The sequence below is a fragment of the Salvia miltiorrhiza genome, chromosome 3 (assembly GCF_028751815.1).
Source record: "Salvia miltiorrhiza cultivar Shanhuang (shh) chromosome 3, IMPLAD_Smil_shh, whole genome shotgun sequence".
Lineage (NCBI taxonomy): Eukaryota > Viridiplantae > Streptophyta > Magnoliopsida > Lamiales > Lamiaceae > Salvia > Salvia miltiorrhiza.
Window position 1 is genome coordinate 16,888,317 of NC_080389.1, and position 12,071 is coordinate 16,900,387.

Here is a 12,071-nt window from a genome sequence, read left to right on the forward strand (position 1 = left end):
TTAGATTAGCACACAAAATGTGAGTTGCCTTTGTCCAAGTAATTGTCTTATTGAGATTGTACAAATCAATATTTTGGTAACCTACTGACAACTGAGACCTTATCAATTTGACAGATAATTAAACTTAAGTGCGGAATAGAAAACTTTTTGAAAACTTTAGATCAACTCACACTAATTGAGCTGATTAAGTGCAACTCAGTTAACGTGGTCCGAAGTTCCACATAATTTTAGGATTTTTTGTTTTATAGCTGCTAGTCATGTTGTTCAGTTTGTAACCTTACTGAATCACATGTTTTTTACTGTGACCGTATTTTTACCTTGCTTTCAGACAGCTAAACACTTTATTCTTACTTGTTTTTTTTCTACTTCTCACACCAACTCCTAACTTTCTTGGAGAGCTTACGTGTATAAAGAGTTTCCCAATTAAGTAATCAAACAGTTACAATGAAGAACAAAACTGCATTTTTGTTTGCTCGATTTTAAATTTGGCCGGATTTACAAAGTAAACACTTAGTGTAGAATTCAATCAACGAAACAATCAAAAGCAAACAAACAATGCAAGAAGGATTTACGTGGTTCGGCGTAAATGCCTACGTCCACGGAGAAAGAGTATCGCGATTTCTTATTCAATCTCAAAAGCAAGAATTACAGATGAGAATCAAGCTCTACAATGGCTTCTCCTCTCTCTCACTCTGTACTATCTCTAGCTCTCTCAAGATTTCACACTTCATGTTTCTTGCTGTTACATCACGCAGAATATAGCATGTATATTCCTTTGCATGCTGACCCTCCGATCTCCCTCAACGGTGCAGATTAGTTCATCAATAACTAATCAACAAACTCACTCCTTTATTTGCAAAAGAGTCCTTCCGCAGAGAATGAGAAATAGCAGCCAACACCTTGACCTTATGGAATATCACAAACCAACAATCTCCACCTTGATATAACATAAGCACCACGATAATCTTCCTCTCATAACCTTGCTTATCGAACATTGACCAACTGCATACAGTACTTGAACTTCACCCTTGGTAATGCCTTTGTGAGAGCATCTGCTGCATTATCCTCAGTGGGTATTTTCAACATCTGTATCACCCCTTTGTTCACCAAGTCTCTTACAAAATGATACCTTACATCGATGTGTTTCGACCTCTCATGAAACACTTGATGTTTGGCCAAGTGCAGAGCACTCTGATTATCACAGAAGATTTCTACATTCTTCTGAAAAACTCCAAAATCAGCTAACATTCCTTTAAGCCAAACCCCTTCCTTTACTGCCTCTGTCATTGCCATGTACTCAGCTTCGGTTGTGGACAATGTAACCACAGACTGCAACATTGACTTCCAGCTGATGGCAGTACCATATAAGCTGAAAATGTATCCAGTTTGTGATCTCCTGTTATCTTCATATGATGCATAATCTGAATCAACAAATCCCACCAAAGGATTTCCTGACCATCTTTGCTTCTTATCAAACACTAATCCACAGCAATCACTTCCTCTTATGTATCTTAATACACATTTCAGAGCTTCCCAATGAGGTTTACCAGGGTTTGACATAAATCTGCTGAGTATGCTGATAGCATAGGCTAAATCAGGCCTTGTGCATATCATCATATACATTATGCTGCCCACAGCATTTGAGTATGGCACTGAATACATCTTTCTCTTTTCCTCATCTGTCTTTGGACACTGAGAAGTACTGAGCTTTGTCTGCTGCATTATAGGCACTACCAGGCTCTTAGCTTGATGCAGCCTGAATTTCTTTATCACCTTCAAAGCATAATCACTCTGAAGAAGACACAACCTTCCTTTATCCTGGTCCCTTATGATGTCCATTCCCAGAATTCTTCTTGCCTTTCCTAACTCCTTCATCTCAAAAACTGATTTAAGCTGCTCCTTCAACAACTCTATTTCTTTAATACTCTTGCTAGCAATTAGCATGTCATCAACATAGAGTAGGAGGTATACAAGAACCTTCTTTCCATCCTTTTTCAAATATACACAATTATCATGCTTAGATCTTTCAAAACCATGACTAAGCATGAAATCATCAAACCTTATATACCACTGTCTAGAGCTTTGCTTAAGACCATATAGAGATTTCTTTAGCAAACATACCTTTCCTTCCTGTCCTGACTTTATGAACCCCTCCGGCTGGTTCATATATATTGTTTCCTTCAAGCTTCCATTTAAGAAAGCTGTCTTTACATCAAGTTGTTCCAAGAACATATCCTGCTGATTTACAAGAGAAAGCAACATTCTGATAGAGCAGTGTTTAACCACGGGTGAAAAGATTTCATTGAAATCTATACCTTCCTTTTGTGTATATCTTTTTGCCACAAGTCTAGCCTTGTACCTAATCTGCTCCATTCCATTGACCATTTCAAACTTTTTCTTATAAATCCATTTGCAGCCTACTGGTTTTTGGTGTGAAGGCTTGTCCACCAAAATCCAAGTATTGTTCTTCATCAATGAATCCAGCTCTTCTTTCATGGCTTCCAGCCATTTCTCTCTGTCTCTGCTACTCATAGCTTCCTTGAAGTTACTGGGTTCCTGATACTCAATGTTCTCTGCAACATTGAATGCATATGCTATCATATCTGCATTTCCATATCTGGATGGAGGCTTTATCTCCCTTCTTTGTCTGTCTCTAGCAAGCAAATAATTCTGTAAATCATCATCATCCTCTTCCATCTGATATGATTCTTCACTATCATCATCAGATTTGGAAACATCCTCCTGCTGCAGCTCCACCTTAACCTCTGCACCTTCTTGACTCTGAGGTTCTGGTTGCTTTTCTTGCAGCAGCAGCTTCTCTTTGTTGAATGGCATTATGTCTTCTCTAAAAACCACATCCCTGCTGATTATGATCTTACTTGATCCTGGCTCAGTACACCATAGCCTATACCCTTTCACACCAGTTGGATATCCCACCATTATACACCTAAGTGCTCTTGGTGCCAACTTGCTTTGTTTAATGTGAACAAAAGCTTGACACCCGAATGTTTTAAGATGTGAATAATCAGATACATAGCCACTCCACAGTTCATCTGGTGTCTTGAATTCCACAGCAGATGAAGGACACTTATTTATTAAGTATGCTGCTGTTGAGACTGCTTCTCCCCAGAATTTCTCTGGCAATCCAGATGTAATGAGCATGCATCTCATTCTCTCTAAAAGTGTTCTGTTCATCCTCTCTACAACCCCATTTTGTTGTGGGTTAGATGGGACACTCTTGTGCCTTTTAATTCCCCTTCTTTGACAGTACTTATCAAATTCCTTTGACAAAAATTCCAATCCATTATCTGTCCTTAGACATTTGAGAGTTCTGCCTTTTTGATTCTCAACTTCAGCAATCCAGTTTCTGAAACAATTGAAAGTATCAGATTTTTGCTTGAGAACGTACACCCACACCTTTCTGCTGTAGTCATCTATGATTGAGAGAAAATATTTTGCACCACCCATTGTAGGGGTGCTTGCTGGCCCCCATAGATCAGCATGAGCATAGTCCAATGGCTCCTTTGAGATGTGTTTTCCTTTGGGATAGGGTAATTTGGTTCCCTTCCCTAGGAGACAAACCTCACACTTGTTCAGCTTCACTTCACCTGAAGCTTTGATGATGCTTTGCTTTGCTAGTTCTTTCAGCCCCTTTTCTCCAACATGTGCAAGTCTTTGATGCCAATCCATGACATCTTCCTCAATCGTTGAGTCTGATTCTCCAGTAAGAACCTCTGCATCAAGATAATAGAGACTATTCTTCCTCTGAGCTTTCATTATCAGTTTGTCACCCTTTTTGACCAGCAACATACCATCCTCTGACCCCCAACTGCACCCCTTTTTCTCAAGAATGCCTAGTGAGATCAGATTTCTTTTGATGTCAGGTATGTATCTGACATCAGTTATGATTCTCTCAGCTCCATCATGCATTTTGAACCTTATGTTCCCTATTCCTTTCACATGACATAATTGGTTATTTCCCAATAGCACTGAGCCCTCATTTCCCAACTTTAGATTATGGAAAAAGCTTTTCTTAGGACACATATGGAAACTACATGCAGAGTCAAGAATCCACCTGTGTTGAGGATCAGAGCTCATAATATTGAGAACCTCAGCTTCTTGATTTTCTTGAACATTATCTGCATTGCTCGGTGCTTGATTCTTCAGCTCCTTCTGTTTCTTCTTCCATATGAAACAATTCTTCTTCAAATGCCCAGTTTTCTGGCATTCAAAGCATTTCCTCATTTCTTTGCTATTGGTTTCCTTTCCTTTGCTTTGATTCTTTTTCTGAGAGTCTTCTTGTTGCTTCTTTCCTTTTCCTTTCCATTTCTTGATATTCAGAGATTCAGAATAGGCCTCCTGTTTTCCCTCATTATTTTTCTGCAGCTCTTTAGCGCGAACTGCAGTTTGAACCTCCTCCAATGAGATTGCTCCTTCTCTGCCAAACACAATGGCATCCTTGATATGCTCATAACTTTTGGGTAGAGCATTCAGCAGTATAATGGCCTTGTCTTCATCTGCTATTTGAGCATCAATGCTCTCAAGATCATCCACCGACTTGTTGAACTCCTCCATTTGATCTTCAATGGATTTTTCTTCGGTGAATCTCAGGGAGTATAATCGCTGCTTCATATACAATCGATTTGCCAGCGATTTAGTCATGTATAACGACTCCAACTTTATCCATACCGCAGATGCAGACGTCTCCTTTGCTACTTCCCGCAAAACTTTGTCACTTAAGCACAATATTATCATGCTATGCGCCTTTTGATCCATTTCCTCTTTGCTCATCTTTGCTCCAGAGATGGATTCCGTTTTCTCCTTCGTCTTCGCCTCACCGTTGATGGCATCAGCAAGACCTTGCTGAATCAAGATTGCGCGCATCTTGATTTTCCACAACGCGAAATCGTTTTTCCCGTTGAACTTCTCCATCTCAAACTTGGATGGATTCATCCTTCTTCCACCAAACTGCTCCGATGAAAAGTTGATCGGCAAAACCACCTTTTTACGATCGATCAGGATCGTAGCTCAAGAAACTTCCTCCGAAAAGAGATCCGCCGTGGATTCGATTCCGGCAGACGGCGCCAATTATAGAATTCAATCAACGAAACAATCAAAAGCAAACAAACAATGCAAGAAGGATTTACGTGGTTCGGCGTAAATGCCTACGTCCACGGAGAAAGAGTATCGCGATTTCTTATTCAATCTCAAAAGCAAGAATTACAGATGAGAATCAAGCTCTACAATGGCTTCTCCTCTCTCTCACTCTGTACTATCTCTAGCTCTCTCAAGATTTCACACTTCATGTTTCTTGCTGTTACATCACGCAGAATATAGCATGTATATTCCTTTGCATGCTGACCCTCCGATCTCCCTCAACGGTGCAGATTAGTTCATCAATAACTAATCAACAAACTCACTCCTTTATTTGCAAAAGAGTCCTTCCGCAGAGAATGAGAAATAGCAGCCAACACCTTGAGCTTATGGAATATCACAAACCAACACTTAGAGTGCAAGAAAAATATGTTGGAATCTCAAATGTAGATTTAGAATAATGCCTCAAAGAGATTCACTGGATGTTGATTTCTCGTTGGTTACTTGTTACTTTTGAATTTAAGTATTTGTGAGCTTCTGAGTTTGAGAGTTTATGTTTGCAGCAATTCATGTAACATGTGGTATTGTGAACCTTCAGGTATTTATAGGAGTAGAAATAGAAACTATTGTTGGAGGAGCCCTTCTAAATATGATCTTATGTAACATTAAAATCTTCTTGTTGGGATATCTGTGTTATCACTTTCTAAATAGTGAATTATAACCTATATAACAATTAAGTCACCATCTTTTTAGGATGTTTTGGCATCTAATCAAAACATATCATTTTTTTCAACTCTTGGTAGACAATGATCCGGTATCCATAATCCAAATCGCAAGAAAAAAAATACAATTGGATGCAAAGATAAGTCAAAATTCCAAGAATCATGCAAATAAAGAATGTCAAAATCGCATAAAACAGCAATCTGCAATTAGATATAGACAGCATGGGCGTGAACACGACAAATACGCAAATGGTGTCTTCATGATTAAGTTTTCATTGGGTATTTCTTTAATGTGGAATGGGTTGCCTTGTCAATCCTCCTATTTTCAAGACTTTTCAATTCACATTAATAAATTTAAATTCCACTTGACATGCATAAAGTATATATACCTAACAAAATCGACATGGTTATCTTCGTAGCAAATTCCCGAATCTTTTTTAAGCAATTGAAATAATCTATTCTACTTTTGAAGTTTCAAACTCTTTGCCGTACGTAGTATCGATTTCTTTTATTTTTTATCTTTTTTTCCCCCCTTCAATTTTAATATTTTGTGTTTTAATTTAATGCTAAAAATTTTAGTATAGTTCACTAATTAAAATTAAAACATACATATATAAATTGAAGAACATTAAAGTTTTTAGTATAGTTCACTAATTTTTTTTTATATATAGCAAATCTATATATTACCACAACCCACGTGTATGATATATAATTAACTAGCTTTTTTGTCGACGATCATATTTAATTTCTAGCTTTCCAATATAAATGTTTGGCTTGGTGCTAGGATAATGACAAAAGTAATAGATATGGGGACTTTAATTATTTAGAGGGAAAAGTAGCATATGCGAATGTTTCAAGAATGTCAAGGGCCAAAGATATGGGGGCCCTAGCTACCACTTGCTTGGATATGAATTTTTATTTGATTTTCGTATCTTGGTATTGGTGGTTGTGAATTATATAAAGGGAGAGTAATCCAATCGCATTAATCCACCAATCATGCAAAATACATGTTTGGAGCCAATGAGAGAAAATTAAATCTCTATAATAGGAGTAGTAGTATTATTTCAAAGCAATGGTTGTTCACTCTCCCTCAAGGGCTTCTGATCTTGCCCCATGCACTGCACTATAATTATCTTTTTGCAGTCATGGCTGTGGACAGGAGCTCGTGGGGGAGAACGAAGAAACCTTGTTTTGCCCTTTTCAAAACATTTTAATTTTCCATTCATATATATTATAATTATTTTATTTCTTTTCGAAGAAAAGTCCTTGTTATTCCGTTAGTATTACTATTTACTGACTGAAATTTCAAATTCAACGACGACGAAAAAAATCCAGTTTTCCTCGTCATGAATGTTATAGTTCTTGATGTGTTCTTGGAATTAATGTGTATCATATATAGTGCATCTATCTTCTTCTCTTCACGATCTCCACCGAGGGACTAGTATCATGATTCATGAGGTACTGTGCATATTTTGAAAAATTAATTAAGCCCATACCCCACTTGTTTTTCTATGTCAAAATTGGTCGGGAATTGGGATCATATTTTGCGTTTGTAGAATGTCTCATTTTTCATAAATTTCTTTTTTATCTACGCATAATATATATATATATGACGGTAAAAAATATCTCGATCAGACTTATGTTTATATTTCTTTCATGTTGAATATGTGCGAATAGTGCGATATGAACAACATATGTTTATATTTACTAGCAGAAACATCGTACGTTAATTGTATGCATATTGTTTATATAATGACGTTAATTAAAAAAAATCATATATATATTGACGTGGTATATTATGATCTGCATATCATTTTAATTTCTAGTGTAATGTATACCACAAATCTTTGGCAAGCATTGTTTAGGAGAAGTACTACATTTTTTTTCTAGATCGGGGATAATATAGTTTTCTCTTGATGGAAATAATATTCACAACTTAAATCTTCAAGATCCGTTGGGATAATATAGTTTTAATCTCTCTCTCTCTCTCACACCCACACACACCTTTATCGGTTTATATATGAGTTGGGTTAATTCAGTCATGTTATCGGTATAAAGATTGATTATTGTCCCACTTCACTACAAGACTTCCAAGGATTCTAGCATATATATGAAACATTATGACTATTAAATTTAAATTCTGTTTGAAGATTAATTATGACTATCCGCCAATCAAAATTTATGAATTATATTGATTTCTAGCTTATATATTAAGGTTAATTTTAGCACTTCAAGCCCGACACAAGTAACAAAATTAAGACATACATGTCTCTCTCTTGCAAGTAATTTGGTTAAAGTCCTACTTGATGTGTGACTTGTATTTCTATTTGTTTGGTTGGTTTTTGTATAGTCTAATTTGTATTAATTTGATTAATTCTTTGTAATAGATATTCAATTTCATGATATGATATGTATCTTATATCTTCTGAAAGAAAAAAGAAAAAAATCGCCATATTAATCCAACCCTATCAATAGATATATAGATGTATGCTGTTGGATATACGTGGCCGTTTGAATCAATATATTTAACAATTATAAGTATATATATAATCAATAATATACAACTCAGCCTAATTATAAATTATACTCCCTCCGTCGCATGAAGCATAACACACTTCTTTTCGGCACGAAAATTAAGAAATTATTATTTTGTGTGTTAAGTGTGGTAGGTGAAAAAGTGAAAATGTGAATAAAGGGTAATTTTTTTGTCAATTTTAGAAACGTGTCATGTTTCGTGAGACAGACTAAAAAGAAAACTGTGTCATGCCTCGTGGGACGGAGGGAGTATCTTTAATTGTGGGCAAAATGGATGAGTGAATTAATTAAGAGCATGCACGAGCAACCTTGGTACAAAAAGTACACAACATTCATTACGTGTCCTACTAGCGAGGTCAAGGGTCGGTTTAATTAATAATTAACTTAATTGCTGCACACACATATAGTATTAATTAATTAATATGTTTGCCCTTGCAATACAAAATTGTACCTAGATCTTGAATATGTACCTAGCTAGGTCGATTGGTGAAATGCATATTCTATAATAATCTATATAACCTTGACTTCATCAAACCTAATTTCGTCTATTTGAATTAGTCAAAGAAACGTTATTACCCAGATCCAAATTCATTACAAAATATAGCCTTAACAACTTAGAATTGTGGCTCTTCTCATCTCGTAAAAGCTATTTATGTCAACTCAATTAGATTGTAATATTTTTATTGTTCTCATAGTAACGAAATATAGTCTCTATATCTAAACAATGAGACCCATTTTTGTAAATTAGAAATCTATGGTCCAATCCTCCAACTAAAAAACAACATAATTATTGGATTATTCTTAATTGAATTCATAGTTCAAAAGTGATGAAATATGATAAGAAAGCAAAATTTTAATAAGCTTAAAAGTAGTAATCAATATCATATTAATGGTAGATTAGGCTACAAATTTATTTTAAAATATAGATTATACATACATGATAAATTAATTATATGTGCAAAATGATGAATTCGTTTAAAATAATTCATTGGGTAAAATAATAAATCCGTCGTAAATTCTTCACAATGTAAAAACTAAAAATTATCTCTAGTTTATTAGTATATTTTTAAATGTATCTTTATTTTATCCAATTGAATCATATTAATATAAGTTGTACATAAATAAAGAGAAGTGACATTTGATGGAGGAGGTAGTAAGAGAGGCCAAAATATTCCATGTGAAGGTCACTCCTTGAACTAACACCAAACTGACCAATCACACATAGGCAACACATACAACAAAGCCATGAGTTATGAGAGAGAAAAGATTTGACAAAGAAGGTGGCAAAATCAGAGTTCAGCCACACAACGTGGCAATAATGTGAGTGGGGACTTCACAAAACCAAACCAAATAGCCAGAATTAAAGAAAAGAGAAAAGAAAAAAAAATACTAATGATTTTCTTGAAATAAAGATATAATTTTGATTTGTTGGTATGAAGTGCATGTGAAGAGGAGGACCCCCACAATGGCAGCCTTATAATTTTAAAAGTTTGTTGAAAAATGGAAGGCAGCGTAAGAAGATGTGTGTCTGCTTCCAGTTTGTAACCTTAACTAGATAAAGTTGAATGCTGAATATGTAATCTGCAACTATGTTTCACAATTCTACATTTCATTTTCATTTTTACAACTCCACCTATCTTACTTAATTGTTTATAGAGAGAGAGGGAGAGAAGTACGTCCATTGACATCAGAGTTTGATTTTATTACAGTATCAATCATTTCTGGTGTAGAACTAGTTGTTTTAATGTACTACCGCAGGGAATAAAGTAATACTATTAATTAAGTTTCGAGTAAGACAATATTTTCATGTGTGAAAAAATATAACCTTCATGATGGCAATCAAAATTAATTAAGTGGACTCTGTCTGAATTTGGATTTCATGGGTTTTTTTCTTGTCTGTATTTTGATTAAATTCATGTATATATAATCAAGCTCTTGGTTAAAGTTGATCATGTTATATACATGTGTGTGTTTGTATATCTAGTTGTACGTATAGTTGAGGAGAATCTTCATGCTATTAGCATGAGCTTGACTTCTACAGTTGAGTCCACTTTGACATGATCACAATATATTTGTATTTTTTTTTATTAAAAAAAAAACACATAATGAAATTTAATTCAAATTGTTCATGAAAAGAGGAAACTAAACACCAAGACTCCATTTTTTTAAGGGGAAGATAGAATATAGAAAATATATAATAGCGCCTCGCAATTGCGTTCAAATCTTTATACTTAAGATTTGTGAATACATGTCTAGCTATATACTACCATTAATTACTAGTCTATTTTTCTTAGCAAATGGAATCGAAATTCCGTCACCCATCATCACGCAAGCTCTTGATTTTTCTCCACAATCCTCACTTCTTTCGCAGATCTAAGCACATTTGCCTGAAAATCGAAAATCACATGCATCAGATATATATATATTAAAAAATGACAGATACATATATATATATAATATATATACCTGATGTTCTGTCAATTCAACGGCGAAGCCATCAACGATGACCAATGAGAGGGTCTTGTTATAGGTGCCTGGCTGCAGATTCTTAGCCAAGATTCCGTCGTGTTTCCTACTCAAGTATAAATCAAGCTCTTCCGCCCCTCTCTCCGTTCTGTCAATTAAAGAAATTAAAACTCAAAAATGCATTAATTCTGAAAATGTAGATTGAGAAGAGGAAGACGAAGTACTTGATAGATCGCAGGCGCTCATATTCAGGATCGTAGTTCATGAAAACGAAATGTAGCTCACTTTTTGAGCCATCCATCTCCATCTCCATCTCCATCTCCATCTCCCTATCAAATGTATGTATGTATGTGCTGCCTATCTATCCCCTATTTATGCTTATTTCACAGCTGGCTCTCTCTCTCCTCTCCTCTTTTCTTTTTATATCAAAATTGGAGGGGAATTGGAAATGTACAAGAGGGTATTTAAGTTGAACACATACAAGAATCTTGTGATTATATGTGTGTCCTCTTTTTTTTTACTCCTATAATTTAGTTGCACGTAGGAATTAATTAAATATTTCTGTACCTTCGACTTATGAAATTGACCATAATTAAGCATTGATTATGGCGAGAATTGAAGAATATAATACCCAATTGGATCATGCTTAAGGAAAGTACCATGATTCTGACTCTCACTTTCTTGCGCTCCTAGGGTTTTGTAAACTAGTTTATAATGTTTCTTAAGAAAAAGTCAACATTGATTAATTAAAATTTCATTACATTTTTAATCTTTGTGTCTCATGTCTCTACTCTCATCAATAGATGTTTTCTTTTAGGGTCATTGATGGTTTTTTTTTATACTGTATCATGCTCCCTTTGTCTCATTTTATTTGATCTAATTTATTTATTTTTGGATCGTATCATCCGATTTAGCTTGTTTCAGTTTTTAGTAATAAATTTTCACTATAATAGAAAACATACTTCTCAGAATTCAAAATCGACTAAGCTATGTTTTTTATTTTTATTTTTGTATGATTTTTTATTGATGAATTGGGCGAAATTTCCATCTCATCCAGTTGTTAGAAACTTGCATACTATATATGTGATATTATTATCTTTACTTTCCTCTTAAAAAAATTAATATATATATATATATATATATATATATATATATATATATATATATATATATATTTGAGACCGTAGAAGAATACTTGTATTACAAAATATCATTAGCAACAATATCCCTAAGCCATCTAGGAAATTCTCTAGT

The 12,071-nt window shown here is 34.8% G+C and overlaps 1 protein-coding gene across 1 annotated transcript; it reads right to left on the reverse strand.

Annotated features, from left to right (window-relative positions):
• Positions 1 to 10,494: 10,494 nt before the first annotated feature.
• Positions 10,495 to 11,249, reverse strand: LOC131017898 (uncharacterized). Its single transcript, XM_057946635.1, has 3 exons — positions 11,042 to 11,249; positions 10,818 to 10,965; positions 10,495 to 10,738 (listed from the first exon to the last, which is right to left on the reverse strand). The coding sequence occupies exons 1-3, from the start codon at positions 11,140 to 11,142 to the stop codon at positions 10,676 to 10,678; spliced, it is 312 nt and encodes a 103-aa protein (XP_057802618.1). The 5' UTR covers positions 11,143 to 11,249; the 3' UTR covers positions 10,495 to 10,675.
• Between the last annotated feature and the right edge of the window lie 822 nt (positions 11,250 to 12,071).